Source organism: Neolamprologus brichardi, chromosome 15 (assembly GCF_056152115.1).
Source record: "Neolamprologus brichardi isolate AB-2024 chromosome 15, ASM5615211v1, whole genome shotgun sequence".
NCBI classification, from domain to species: Eukaryota; Metazoa; Chordata; class Actinopteri; order Cichliformes; family Cichlidae; genus Neolamprologus; species Neolamprologus brichardi.
In genome coordinates this window covers 26,060,994-26,076,139 of record NC_142118.1, presented here as the reverse complement: position 1 = coordinate 26,076,139, position 15,146 = coordinate 26,060,994, and the positions used below count along the sequence as shown (strand labels likewise).

At 42.7% G+C, this 15,146-nt stretch overlaps 2 protein-coding genes and 1 pseudogene across 3 annotated transcripts in view; 1 reads left to right on the top strand and 2 right to left on the bottom strand.

The window, feature by feature from the left end:
- ubr7 (ubiquitin protein ligase E3 component n-recognin 7) overlaps positions 1-15,146 on the bottom strand; it is a 33,067-nt gene that overhangs the window by 741 nt on the left and 17,180 nt on the right. Inside the window, exons 7-10 of one of the 2 annotated variants that reach the window (XM_087852609.1) lie at positions 12,447-12,552; positions 12,263-12,333; positions 12,025-12,189; positions 11,749-11,914 (exon numbers count right to left, since the gene is read on the bottom strand). In XM_087852609.1, the coding sequence (XP_087708735.1) occupies positions 11,749-11,914; positions 12,025-12,189; positions 12,263-12,333; positions 12,447-12,552 (508 nt within the window). The remainder of the gene's footprint in view (positions 1-11,748; positions 11,915-12,024; positions 12,190-12,262; positions 12,334-12,446; positions 12,553-15,146) is intronic. The other variant, XM_087852610.1, reaches the window with a different exon arrangement.
- Positions 5,493-6,197, top strand: LOC148098537 (uncharacterized; annotated as a pseudogene).
- On the bottom strand, positions 8,380-11,505 carry LOC148098536 (uncharacterized). The gene is made up of 3 exons (XM_087852435.1): positions 11,487-11,505; positions 10,400-10,634; positions 8,380-9,481 (listed from the first exon to the last, which is right to left on the bottom strand). Exons 1-3 carry the CDS (start codon positions 11,503-11,505, stop codon positions 9,211-9,213), a joined length of 525 nt encoding a protein of 174 aa, XP_087708561.1. The 3' UTR covers positions 8,380-9,210.

Here is a 15,146-nt window from a genome sequence, read left to right as displayed (position 1 = left end):
GCATTAACAGGGAAAGGGGGGCACAAAGAAATACTTTCCTTTCTTATTCGCATTTAACCCTTTAAGACCTACCATAGACCTAAGTCCGCCAGAGCTTATATTATATTTTTACATGCTGTAGTGCCATTTTTGGGAGCATTTCAAGTTGCTATACATCAATACAACCATTATAGCCCAGATTTTAATAATATGTATGCATTAAGTGCATAGTAATTACATAAATTGCAAAAAAGTGCAATAAACTAAAAAAAAATAAACCATTGAAAAGCGTTTTTTTTTTTTTTTTTTTTACATATATTTCTAGTTAGAGAAATTTAAGAGGCTTATCCCTCAAAACTGTAAAGACAAAAAAGTTGCACAAAAGTTGCACAAAATAGTTTCCCACCACAGGAAATCTATTTTGAGTGTCTTCATAGTTTTATTTTTTAAATACACCAATTTTTATATACTGCAGGAAAAACGAAAATAAATATTATAATGCAAATTTGTAAAAAAAAACAAACAAAAAAAAAAAACCAGCATATGCATCAAAATAAACTATTTCCAGCAGTGCAATTTGATTTCTAAGCATCCCAGAAACAATACAGAAAGTCATAAAGTCAAACATAACTTTTAAAAACACCAGTACAAGCTTATAAAGCCCTGAAGGTAAAAAAAACTACATTTCCGCGAAAATGACGTCACTTACGGTTTCGGGCAGGTAATGGCGGACATGCGATAGTTCGCGCTGACGTCTATTCCAACGTAGGAAGTGTTACGAACAGCTGATCGGATCGGCAAAGCGTGTTTCTGGAATATTATGTTTTTGTTGCTGCACGTGCTTTTTATGCTGTTTTTGCAAAGCTATAGGTGGAAGGAAACCGTGACCTAGGACAAGCTGATGGCATAAGATGTAAGTACAACTCCTCCGGTTTCATATGCAAAAAAACATTATTGTGCTAGCTTACGTGGTTGCAGTTCAACCGGGATTTAAAATAGTTACGCAAAACGAAGCGTGCCCACTCCGACCGGCTTTAAAGGGTTAAAATGTCAAGCTTTTATTAAATAATTATCTGAATCTTACAACCAATGTTTTTATCTGATGTAAAATGTACAGAAATCATACATATACCAACAAGACAGTGAACATCACTGTCACAACAGTGTTCGCTTTCATTCAAAGGCTTTATAGCTTTAATACCTGGTGGGCCAGTCTCTAGTCAGACTGGCCCACCAGGTATTAAAGCTATAAAGGTAGATTTTTGTTCCAGTCCAGTCCTGGGCACGACATGCAGTGAGTTAATCTGAGAGGGTGCATTAAAAAAATAAATGGCTGGGCCAGCAGTGCACATCACAAATTAGCTTGCATAGAAACATTAGTTGTGCCGCTTCTTAATGACGGTATCTTATCTACCAACCCCAACTACCAGATTCAACTTGTAATTGGCTTAAAAATAAATAAATAAATAAAAAAAAAAACGGTGAGAGGGAGGTTGCTAGCTGGCAGTTTTTTCAAGCAATGTTGAAATTTCCACATTCCAACACTTCAAATGCTTCAGGAGCTGTCACTTCCTGACAAGTTTAAGTGTCTTCAGAACATTGCAGAGGCCTTATTGACAGCATTTGGCTCTACATATCTGTGTGAAGAGATTTTCTCTCACACGAAGAGTGTCCCCGGGTAGCTGTCTGAATGCTGGACACTCGGAGACCTGTGTCTCTGAGTGGGAGACCAGAGATCACATTAACATGTGTATCCCTGTATTAACATGCCATATTGGCCCAGTTTATTTTTCTTATCATTGTTGTGAGGAGACCATAAATAGCATTTGCATTTTCTGTTGTACAGTTCATGTGCTGTTATGGAGTTCTTGTCATGGATAAAAAGTGTCTTTTTTTTGTTTGTTTCAAAATATCTGATAACTATTTGCTGCGAACAAATCTATATTTAAATAGATGTTAAAGCTAAACCTTTAGTTAAACCTAAAATCACTGTCCATTTTAAAACCCAAATTGGTGACAGTGGGCTTTCCGCACTGTGCTAGAGGGCCCATGTCCACAGGAAAGGACCCAGTAGTGACACCCAGCCCAAAAGACAGAACCTCTGTCTTATATTCATGAAAATTTAAAACACTAAGAGCCAACCAAGCTTTCACTTCCTCAAGACTTCCTCATCTACAGGAGTATCATTTTTCTCTTTTAGAAGCATATAAATCTGCGTATCATCTGCATATACAGACGTGGACAAAATTGTTGGTACCCTTCGGTCAATCAAAGAAAAACTCATAATGGTCACAGAAATAACTTTAATCTGACAAAAGTAATAATAAATAAAAATTCTACAAATCTTAACCAATGAAAGTCAGACAATGATTTTCAACCATGCTTTAGCGGAATTATTTTTTATAAATAAATGCATGAAACAGGCCTAGACAAAAATGATGGTACCCAGTACTTAATATTTTGTTGCACAACCTTTTGAGGCAATCACTGCAATCAAACAATTCCTGTAACTGTCAATGAGACTTCTGCACCTCTCAGCAGGTATTTTGGCCCACTCCTCATGAGCAAACTGCCCTAGTTGTTTCCTGTTTAAAGGGCGCCTTTCCCAGACTACATGTTTCAGCTCCTTCCGAAGATACTCAATATGATTGAGGTCAGGGCTCAGTGAAGGCCACTTTAAAATAGTCTAGTGTTTTCCTCTTAGCCATTCTTGGGTGTTTTTAGCTGTGTGTTTTGGGTCATTGTCCTGTTGTAAGACCCATGACCTGTGACTGAGACCAAGCTTTCTGACACTGGCCAGAGTTTCAAGACACCCTGTGCCAGATGCAGCAAAGCAGCCCCAGAACATAACAAAGCCTCCCCCATGTTTCACAGTTGGGACAGTGTTCTTTTTATGATATGCTTCAAGCTGATGTGCCTTGGCAAAAAGTTCACTTTTTGTCTCATCTGTTCATAGAACATACTCCCAGATACTTTGTGGCTTGTCAACATGTAGTTTAGCAAATTCCAGTCTGTTTTTTTTTGTGATTTGTTTTCAACAATGGTGTCCTCCCTTGTTGTCTCCCATGTAGCCCACTTTGGCTCAAACAACGACGGATGGTGCAATCTGACACTGATGTTCCTTGAACATATCTGGATTTGTATATTTCTAAATTCCTTTGGAAAGATAAACCCGCGCGTATCAGCTTAAAAACGCTACAAAGGACCAAAGACAAAGGAGGACTAGATCTGCCTAATTTTCAACACTATTCTTGCCAACGGGCTACAATTCATCTCAGGGTGGTTAAGCCATACCCTCTTAGATGAGCCCTGGCTAGATGTAGACCAGGAACTACACAATAATATATAGATTTCGGACCTACCATTTATCAGCTCAAACGTCAAACAACATGTATGCTTTAAAAGCCTCAACATAAGCTCATCTCTGACAACATGCTGGGAGTTTCTAAAAATGACTGTTCATTAATCCCATGCAGACTGTACACCGATCTGGAACAACCCTGACATACGACTGAACAACAATAATATGATTAACTTCCCAGATTGGGGTTGTAAAGGAATAAAATACTTGGAACATATATCAGAAGGAACAAACTAGTTGTACAGTATAGGAAACATTTTTAGAATATCAACAAATTAAATCTATAATAAAAAATAAATTTAAACCTAATCAAGTTGAATTACAAACACAATCAAGTGTGGTACAATTTCTTAATCTTAAACCCCCCAAATTACTGTCTAAAATACACAAAATATATCTGTGAAGGTTCTAAGTAATCCAAAAGTTGACACTTTTCTTTACAAGCTCCGTAGAATACACAACATAGATCAATCAATATCCCTTCTGCAAAGTGGAAAGCAGATTTATCAGTCGGCTTAGACCGAAACTTCTGCTCTCAGGTATGCTTAAAAATCTTTCGTGTGATTAGAAATCCCAGTCATGGTTTTGTCCCGCCTCTGTAATTGTGGTTGATGTAGGAGTAGGCGCGTGCTTGGGGCGTCTGGGGACTCCCTAGGGACGTTTTTCCTGGAGGGCTCAACCCAGGGGCTGTGGTCATGACCTTGTTGGGGCTCTGGTGGCTCTTGGGTAGTGTTTTCCTGGTGGCTACGTGCAGCAGAGCTGGGGGAGGGTCTGGCAGAAGAGGGTTACTGGACCGGTAGCTTGGCTGCCGCGGTGTGGGTCCAGGGCAGGCTTAGGGTTCTGGGGTGCTCCGCTTCTGGGCTAGGCCTCGGGGGCTTGGGTTCTGGTTGGTTGTTGCTGGGGTTGTGGGTGGGTACGTGCCAGCCCTGGTACATTGAGGGAACTGGGGGCCACTTCAGCTGGCGGGGAGGTTGTTACATCCTTGCACGAGGTCTCTGCTCTCCAGGAGTTCCCTCTGAAGATGGAGGGAGAGCTCTAGAAGAGGTGCAGAATGAACTCAACCTGGGTGTCTATTGTCTTATGTAGTCTGGAAGATGATTATATGATGGGGTGGGTGTAGTTTCCTGCGTTGGGGTCAGGTGGGCCGCCATGGGCTCTGTTGCGGTTGACGGTGCTACTACCGTGGGGGCCCCGGTCTGGATGGGCCCAGGCACCCTGGCCTTAATTGGTTTCCAAGGAACGGTGGTGGCTGAACTGAGTTAGGCACCCCCGTTCCCTGGACATACTACGTCCAGTCTCAAATACCACTTGCTAGCCAAGCACACAGCTAACGCAGAGAGCCCTCCTCCCTCTCACCAAAGGCAGACCACGCTGGATAGCTTTCAAAGGAGACGTCTGGACAGTTCTACAACCAACAAACTTTCAACAGCCATAGCAAAATGGGTGGCTACAGCTTGCAGGTCGATTAACATTGTGGAGGATGAGCATCCTCCACATAGCATAGCATCCAACAACTGCACGTATGAATTGCCTTCAAGAGCCACCACTGTAAGATGGACAAAGATTCTCATCTTCATACAAGTTGTGTAAGCCAAAGTCGTGGAGGCTTTGGGGCTGACCAACACGGTTGCACTCACCAGAGACTATTGGATTTCTCTAAGTAAACATAGGGGTAACAGTGCATTATTTTTCACCAGAGTGGGAACTTCAGTCGAATGCTGTGACTGTTATGAAAACGGAGGAGAGGCACTTTGCTGACACGTGCGCTAAGCACTTTATGCCGGTGGCTAGACAGTGGGGAATCGAACAACAGCAAATTGCAAATTTTCATAAGAAAGAGTCACTTACACAGGACGTATTAACAAGACGGAACAGAACCCTGGAAATGATCAAGTGTGTTCTAAGAGATCAAGAACCACTGAAGAGATGCACTGGCACTACATGCAACCAATGTCACAATGCCATCAACAACAACTGAAGAAGCTGGAGACTGCTGGAACACTGCAGGTAATTTATTAATATTTTCTCTTACCACTTTTGACATAGGAACGTTTGTGTGTGTGTGTGTGTGTGTGTGTGTGTGTGTGTGTGTGTGTGTGTGTGTGTGTGTGTGTAAAATATTTTAACCTTATGTGAGTGAATGTAACAAATTCTTAATGAAGTGTATTTCTCTATGGAGGGAGGGGAGAAGTTTGTTCCCTGCTCAGTGGTGTTGCCAGCTTTGTGTCACCAGTTGCGAGTGATGGAGGTCTCTGAGGAGGATCCAGCTTACATGGTTAAGTTCAAGGGGACCTTCAAAGCAGAAATGGAGAAGCGCAAGGAAAAAGCTAACATCATGTGGCTCAGGGCAGCACTGGATCCTAGGTTTAAGGATCTTAAGTGTCTGAGCAGACCTGACAGGGCTGAGGTGTGGCGCTTGATCAGTGCGTTGCTGAGGGAGAGGCAGAGGCCTGCGCAGCTTGAACAACCAGTAACATATGAGCCATCTAAGAAAAGATCAGCTCTCATGCTTGCCTCAGAGTCTTCATCTGATGAAGAAGAGGGCTGTATTGAGAAATGTGTGGAGTGATACAGGACAGTCCTCTATGTTGACATAGAGGACTGTCCCCAGAAATGGTGGCCCAAGCATGAAGAGGCACACAGTGAGATGGCATACCTTGCATGCAAGTACTTGGCAATACCTGCCACATCCATACCATGTGAGGGGTTATGGGTGGGTGTAGTTTCCTGCGTTGGGGTCAGGTGGGTCACACTTTCTGGGCATGTTGTTTAAAAGAAGCGAGCTGCCCTGTCATCTGAAAATGTCAATATACTTGTCTGTTTGAGCAACTGGTTCAGGGCAAAGAAACAAAAGTAATAGGGACAACCCATGCACTGTATGTTTTTAGTTCTTTCTTCCCTTTCTCCTTTGTGGTGTTTCCATGTTCATGTTTTGTTAGGAAAACTGAAAAAGGAAGAAGCTTGCGTTGTTCAGCTTCTGCTAAATGCAACTGGAGAGCAACAAGTACAGCCAAACTGTTTTAGTCAAAGACACTGTAAGTATTAAGGTATAGCCTAACTGCATTTTATAGGCTTATGTATTACACTCCCCACAGTTACATATGCATTTTATTTATTGTATTTTAATTTTTAATGTGTACTGTGTCTCCCTGTTTTGATCCCACCTAGATGGAAATATGTTTTGTGAGCCTTAACTGTCTAATGGTAAATTAAACAGTTACATTGTGTGGGAGTGTATGCTTAAGTTTCCTTTCAGCATATTTTTGAGCATTCAGTACATTTGAGGTTTTTCTAAAGAATATTTTGGACTTTTGATTGTTTTGAATTGTTGCAATAAAAATAAACATATTTGCATAAAGCAAGTATATTTGTTCACTCCCATACTGTTAAGGGTATTAGAAACATGAAAAGTATCTAAGTATTCTAAGTTCCTTTAGAACAATTCTTTTAAAAATCCGTGATTAATTTGGGATGAATCTTGAGTTAACCATTGATAAGTACGCGATTAATCGCGACTAAATATTTTCATCGACTGACAGCCCTAATATATACACTTTAAGCAGTCTGTTTGCCTCCTTCCCAGGGCAAAGGGCAACATCTCCTGGGTCTAGGGGTAGATTGCCCCTCTGGGTGTAATGGCACCTGGAACTGAGGGTATAGAGTATGTTTGGGGAGTGTGTGTACAAAGTTAATTTCTGTTTGTCTCAATGGTGGGCGAGTGTTGAGCATTGGTATATGTGTGCATGAGGGCAGGAATGCATGTTTGTGTCTGTGTGTGCCTGTTTGTCTATGTCTTAGACTTCACCTCTCGGTGAAAGTCGGGTCTTACGGTGTGTTCACACCGAACGCGATAGACGCGAACAGAGCGTCAGGTTTACATGTAAAGTCAATGGAAAAGCGCGATGACATGCGACTGCGGGTCCCACGAAAATTCGGAAGCAGATTTGCGTTGCCAAAACGCCAAAATGCGTGAAACGCGCATCAGTGTAGCGTGTCTGGTGCGTTTGACTCACGAAAAAAAAACACGCGCATAAGTTTTTGTGTATTTTGTGCATACGCGCATTTCGCGTCTACCGCTCGAGTTGGAAAAATCTGAACTCCAGCGTCAAATCGCGCTGCGACAACCAATCAGGAGCCTGGTGACGTGGCTGTGACCTAGGTCAAAGGGGCAGATCCAGCCAAAGCCCTTCATTCTTCAATGGAGGGAAGGCTAATCAACGCCGTAGCAAACAACCCGGAGCTGTACGACACCAGCTGCTTTCTGTACCGAGACAGGAATACAAAGGACCGAACTTGGAGGAAGATATGTGAAGAGATTGGGCAACCTGGTAAGTTCGTTCATTTCTCTTTTGAAAGTTTTCACTGACCCAGGGAAGCCGAACAAAAGCTAGCAAGCCACCACTATTTTCCCACTGACGTACAAATACCGTTCTGCTTTTATGCATGTTGTCATATAGGAATATATTTTACTGTTTATTAATAAACAGCACACAGTGGTCCCGCTGTTCATCCGTCACTGCTTCACATTTTCGCAGATTTTTTTATTGCAGTACAGCATTGCATTATGCAGCCTGATTGACAAATCTCTTCTGTGCTGTCTCCCCTGCACTTGCCAAATTTATCACGTTTGGTTTTGATAACCATCACGTCCAATAGAAAAAACAGCACAAAAACACCCATAACTCATTCAGAAATAGACACCTGCACCGCGAGGGAAAAAGGCGCACGAAAGTGGCAGGCAGATGAAGACAAAATACGGCATTAATAATACTTTTATGTTTCGCAATCTACAAAGGTTTGCACTTTGAGAATCAACTTATGAGAACTGTGACTAACGTTCATGTGTGTGGGGAAAACAGTGTATAAAGTGCGTGGTGAGGGGCTAGTTATTCTGAGAACCCCTGCTGCAATAAATGAGGGACCACTGTATATACTTTCTCTGACAATATGACTATTGTTCTCAACCTGTTAACATTTAATACTGTCTTGATAGAACCAACTGATTCTGCAGCAGAGCATCCCCTGTTGCTTCTCCGGGCTCCCCAGTCCCTGAGCTCCTGCTGCTGCAGCCACAGGTATGTAATTGTAGCATCAGATGTACAGCAAGCACTGATAACTTTTTACTCGGTGGGATTCCCTTGTGATCACCTTTACTAAATATCTACAACCAATCTGATTATATCCTGTTTTTTTTTCTTCAATGTTGAAAAGAAAATCTAGTAGCAGCCTTCTCATTACTTTGTGTTTTGTGCTGTTTTACAGGCCCACAGAGGAGGACAGCTCCGAGGCAGATGAGGGACGGGTCCCGGGACGGTCCATCGGCGGTGGAGCTGGCCATCCAGGTGTGCCTGAAGACGCCACACCAATCTCCAACGGAGCATTTCCTCCTCAGCCTTGTTCCTGCTCTGGAGAGCAGCTGGGTCCTTTTTATTCCTGTCTCTCTGTAAATATTTATATTTTATATATTTATGTTTAATGTTTTTCTGTTTGAGAATTTTAATATTATTTCAAATAAATTTTTATAATGACTAATGTCTCAGTTCTACTACAGAGCAAATGTTGGCACACGACTTGACACATGCAGAATTTATTTCATATTATACTAATGACAAAATATACTAATACAGTGGGATGCAAAAGTTTGGGCAACATTGTTAATAGCCATTATTTTCCTGTATAGATCGTTGGTTGTTACAATAAAAAATGTCAGTTAAATATATCATACAGGAGACACACACAGTGATACTTGAGAAGTGAAAAGAAGTTTACTGGAATTACAAAAAGTGTGCAATAATTGTTTAAACAAAATCAAGCAGTTGCATAAATTTGGGCACCACAAAAAAAGAAATGGAATAAATATTTAGTGTATATCAATGTGTGTGTCTCCTATATGATATATGGGGTGCCTTTGTCTGGACATGCTTCCCATCCAGAGCTCCACAGCAGAGAGGGAAGTTCCAGCGCTCCTGGAATCCCTCTGTGATGGACCGCCAGTCTCCAGGTGAAGTCACAGCCATGAAGTCGTCCACTAGACAGTCCCAGATGGCCGTTGCTACCTGGGGGGTGATCTGGCACACCGTGGACACACCGACTCTGAAACTGAACGCGATGGTCCTGAAGGAGTCCCCGGTGACAAGGAACCTGGACAAAATTGTTCAAAATTAGTATTATGTGTACTGCAGTTACAAAATACATTATTCAAATTCCTTTTGTGATGTCAGATTTAAATTACAAAACATAAATCTTACATAAAACATTTTGTAATTATAAGGATAATTACATAATATATATTAGATATAATATTAAACACTCAGTTGTGTTTTGTTTTAACTTTAACATATCATAATTTGATTGGTAGCAACTTTTACCCCTACAGTGAGCCAATCACTCATAATTCCTAAACATGTCAATCAGGTAGGAATGAAGTAAGACATTAATAGAAATAAAGAGTTGTATGTTGACATGTAGCCCTTTCCTTGCTTATATCATTGTTAAAATTTTTGAAAAATTAATCTGTGATAAGACAGCATATCAAGATAGAATATGCTAGATAGAGCCATATAACTAAAGATGAACCAAACGGTTCACAGTTTTATCTAACTCTCAGTCTTAAGAAAGGTTGGTGACCCCTGTTATAGAGTCTGACAGCTGCGGGGATTATATACAAATATTCAACTATACCAGAATTAAACCAGGTCTAAATAAATTTAAAAAAAAAGGAGTGAGTATCACAACAAAGATTAACCCACAGTGGTCCTCATACCAGTTTGATATCAGCAAACACCGAGAGCATACACTGATATGACACCACAGCCATGCTATCATTGCAAACACTGATAACAGCATAAATTGAATTAAATCGGGACTTGATGAGACCTTTCGAGTATCACTAGAAATATTATAAACAGTCGTCTCCATACCACAGTTTGCTTTCAGTAAACACCGACAGCATTCATTGATAGCATAGCACATCCATGTTAGCAGTGTATAAACGGATAGTTTAGCATATATTAGCACAGGTATCAATAAAGGACTACCGTATTAAACACTTTTACTAACCTCAGGCAGACGGACAGGTGCTCTGCAGGTGGGATTGAGCGCCTGTAGTTGGTGTCTAGGCGGGCGATGCTTGGACCAACGCGGGACAGCAGGTCCTCAAACTGGGTGAGGGAAAGACGGCGATATCGTTGAAATCGGCCGTCATCCAGGCGCAGCTCCTGGAGCAAGTGGTGAAACTCACTAAACTGCTCACGCGTCTGGAGGACCTGATGAACCCAGGTACGGCGAGGATGTCCTTAACGCCGCTGCTCTGCTCTCCACAGTAAATAGAGAAGGGAGACTCTCTCTTCAAACGCTAGCTCGACAGCTGCCATCTAGCAAAGATACCGGTCTGGCACAACTTCCTCCCACATTCCTCCCACATTTCCGGCTCACGCGCGTCAACATATGCATTTTTGAGGCGCGATGGATTTTTCTTGGACACGCGTTGAGGTGCGAATGTGCACGCGTCAAATTAGGGGCGTTTGGGGCGTTTTCGCTTGCGTCTATCGCGTTGTCAGGCTTGTGTCCTGCTCAAGAACATTCAATATTTATTATTTACTTTTACTTATACTTATACTTATCTAGGTTGTTGCTGTGGTCTCCCTACTGTGTTGTTCTCCTTCTGCTTGTTTTTCTTTCTTCCAGTAGGTGATTCAGTGGACTTTTTAATGTCTTTTCTCACTCCCTCTTTCCCTCTGTTTTTCTTTACCCTGTTTTTCATTAACTTCTCTTGTCTACGTCTTTCCCTTTCCTATCCTCCAGTCAAGTCTGTTCCATTTGTAATAACTTAAAAGTTAAACAAAAAATAAATAAATAAAAAACAATAACAAAGATGAATCAAGTGGACCAATAATGATCTACTTGGAAAATTTTTCCAAAAATGAAAGTTTGTCATTTTTCTTGGCCTTCAGGCATTAATTGCGATTGCTACAGTGCCGAACAGGACAGGCAAAAAAAAAAGAAGAAGAAAGAAAAGAAAACCCACAAGCAGAGCTGACAGGGGCAGATGGCGAGCCACACACACCGGCACAATTGTCCCGCCAAGCACAGCAGCAAAGCTCCAACAGAACGACCGAAAAAGAAATGTATCAAGGTGCTGCCTGACTGAGACTGTGGTGGGACATTTAGAGAGCTGTGCATAAATGAATGCTGCAAAACTAAATGAACTGAAGTAATACTGTAAACAAGCGTGGACCAAACTTTCTTCTCAGTGATGTGAGAGAATAAGAAAGTCACACAGCAAATCATCACTCAAACTTATTGGTCGTGAATGACTGGACTCAGTTTCTCACACTTCTTTTTTTACCATGACCTTAGAAATTATTACAACTTCGCGTGTGTAGTATTAGTAGTAGAAGTATCAGTACCATGGATGATCTCGAGCTGCTGCACGTGGTTCAGGTTGTCGAGCGCTGACATCAGAGGGTCATCTTCCTGTCGTCTCTGCTCACTGTTCTTTCCTTTGTTTTCGTAGGCGAGGACTGTGTCTGACTCGTCCAACAGGAAGGACAGACCAGCTTCAAGCAGGCGCAGCTAAGCACACAGGTCGGTCCGCCAGGCGAGTAAAAAAAAGATCTCTTCAGTAAAATCTCATTATATATCAATCAGAGCATGCTCAGACACACTAAACACAGACACAGTACCTGGCACATTCTGCAGGAGCAGAGTTTGGAACGCCACGGTGAAGGCCAGAACACAGCTCCTGATTGGACTCTTTTCTGACCAATTACCTGCAGCTCCTTCAGTCTGCATCTCGGCTCCACTTCCTCACGGCTCCGCTTGCAACTGGGCTCAATGGCATCATCAACCTGCCAGATTTTGGATTACTGATTAATCAACCCTGATCAGTGAGTGTGATGCAAACTGCTGTGACCCCCTCACCTCTTCTTCTTTGATGGGAATGGTGGGCTCTTTTGCCGTTTCCTCCTTCACCTCCGCTGCTCCCCCCGGTACTAAAACAGGAAGTGCATCACACACACAAACATAGACACACAGGAAGTGCACAACATGTGTATAACAGTATGTATGTGCCAGGTTAGTACTGTAAGATAACAGGACGCTTTACCTGCTAGGTGCGAAGCGTAGGTCCAGAGAAACGAGTGTGTTTTCATACAGGACTCGCAGATCATCTCCTGAAGCTCCACGCAGTCTGGAACCACACAGCCCAGGTGCTGCAACAATATACAGGTACAAGAGTCAGGAGATCTTGATGCATTCTCAATCATCCAGGAAAGTAAATCTCCAAAAGTTGATTCTGTTCATCTGGACGTAGCGTTTTGTGTGAGAAACATTTTGTCACTCATCCAAGTGACTTCTTCAGTCTCAGCTGACTGCAGTTTTCCCCAATCTTATAAACAATGCATTTGCATAATGACTGAAACCAGCCCACTGAAAAAACAATGGGCTGGGAGGTCAGTTCCTTACTCTGTTTGTGTCGGGCGGACCTGATCCTTGGGGTGGACCAATTTTTGTTTTGGGGTTTAAAGGCCACAGAGACCCGGCGTTTAGAAAAAATGCGTCTCAACTGTTCCGATACTCCTGACACATATGGGATCACTACAGGTTTTTGCTTGGGCAGCAGTTGTCCTTCTCTCCTGGATCGGCTGGAGCTTTCTTTAGGTGCCTTTCCAGCTTTGACAAAAGTCCAGCTGGGATAACCACATTTACTCAGGGCCTTCTTGATGTGCTGTTCTTCTGCCTCCCTGGCCGCTGTGTCAGTGGGGATGGTGTTCGCTCTGTGTTGTAGCGTCCTAATGACACCCAGTTTGTGCTCCAGTGGATGATGAGAGTCAAACCTTAAATAATGATCCGTATGTGTAGCTTTACAGTACACGTCAGCTTTTAGATGTCCCATATTACTGATGGAAATCTCACAGTCTAAGAAGGCTAACCTGCCACTTTTCATATCCTCCCTGGTGAATTTTGGTGTCGGTCCACTGAGTTAATGTGATCCGTGAATTGTGGTACGTCCTGAGATTTGATTTTCACCCAGGTGTCATCCACATATCTGAACCAATGGCTTGGTGGTGTTCCAGGGTAGGATAGCAAAGCCCTCTTTTCCACTTCTTCCATGTACAAATTGGCCACGATGGGTGAAACTGGAGAGCCCAAGGCACACCCATGTTTCTGCCTGTAGAATTGACCCTTGTATGTGAAGTACAGTGGGGCAAAAAAGTATTTAGTCAGCCACCGATTGTGCAAGTTCCCCCACTTAAAATGATGACAGAGGTCAGTAATTTGCACCAGAGGTACACTTCAACTGTGAGAGACAGAATGTGAAAAAAAAATCCATGAATTCACATGGTAGGATTTGTAAAGAATTTATTCGTAAATCAGGGTGGAAAATAAGTATTTGGTCACCTCAAACAAGGAAAATCCCTGGCTCTCACAGACCTGTAACGTCTTCTGTAAGAAGCTTTTCTGTCCCCCACTCGTTACCTGTATGAATGGCACCTGTTTGACCTCATCATCTGTATAAAAGACACCTGTCCACAGCCTCAACCAGTCAGACTCCAAACTCCGCCATGGCCAAGACCAAAGAGCTTTCGAAGGACACCAGGAAAAGAATTGTAGACCTGCACCAGACTGGGAAGAGTGAATCTACAATAGGCAAGCAGCTTGGTGTGAAAAAATCAACTGTGGGAGCAATCATCAGAAAATGGAAGACATACAAGACCACTGATAATCTCCCTCGATCTGGGGCTCCACGCAAGATCTCATCCCGTGGGGTCAAAATGATCATGAGAACGGTGAGCAAAGATCCCAGAACCACACAGGGGGGACCTGGTGAATGACCTGCAGAGAGCTGGGACCAAAGTAACAAAGGTCACCATCAGTAACACACTACAACGGCAGGGAATCAAATCTCGCAGTGCCAGACGTGTTCCGCTGCTGAAGCCAGTGCATGTCCAGGCCCGTCTGAAGTTTGCCAGAGAGCACATGGATGATACAGCAGAGGATTGGGAGAATGTCATGTGGTCAGATGAAACCAAAGTAGAACTTTTTGGTATAAACTCAACTCGTCGTGTTTGGAGGAAGAAGAATACTGAGTTGCATCCCAAGAACACCATACCTACTGTGAAGCATGGGGGTGGAAACATCATGCTATGGGGCTGTTTTTCTGCCAAGGGGACAGGACGACTGATCCGTGTTAAGGACAGAATGAATGGGGCCAAGTATCGTGAGATTTTGAGCCAAAACCTCCTTCCATCAGTGAGAACTTTGAAGATGAAACGAGGCTGGGTCTTCCAACATGACAATGATCCAAAACACACCGCCCGGGCAACAAAGGAGTGGCTCCGTAAGAAGCATTTGAAAGTCCTGGAGTGGCCTAGCCAGTCTTCAGACCTCAACCCCATAGAAAATCTGTGGCGGGAGTTGAAAGTCCGTGTTGCTCGGCGACAGCCCCAAAACATCACTGCTCTTGAGAAGATCTGCATGGAGGAATGGGCCAAAATACCAGCTACTTTGTGTGCAAACCTGGTAAAGACCTATAGTAAACGTTTGACCTCTGTTATTGCCAACAAAGGTTATGTTACAAAGTATTGAGTTGTATTTTTGTTATTGACCAAATACTTATTTTCCACCCTGATTTACGAATAAATTCTTTACAAATCCTACCATGTGAATTCATGGATTTTTTTTTCACATTCTGTCTCTCACAGTTGAAGTGTACCTCTGGTGCAAATTACTGACCTCTGTCATCATTTTAAGTGGGGGAACTTGCACAATCGGTGGCTGACTAAATACTTTTTTGCCCCACTGT

Bases quoted from the DNA above. Each gene is read 5' to 3' on its own strand.
- LOC148098536 (XM_087852435.1), bottom strand. The intron at 9,482-10,399 runs GTTAGTAAAAGT...AATTTTGTCCAG, and splicing joins CACCTGTCCGTCTGCCTGAG to GTTCCTTGTCACCGGGGACT.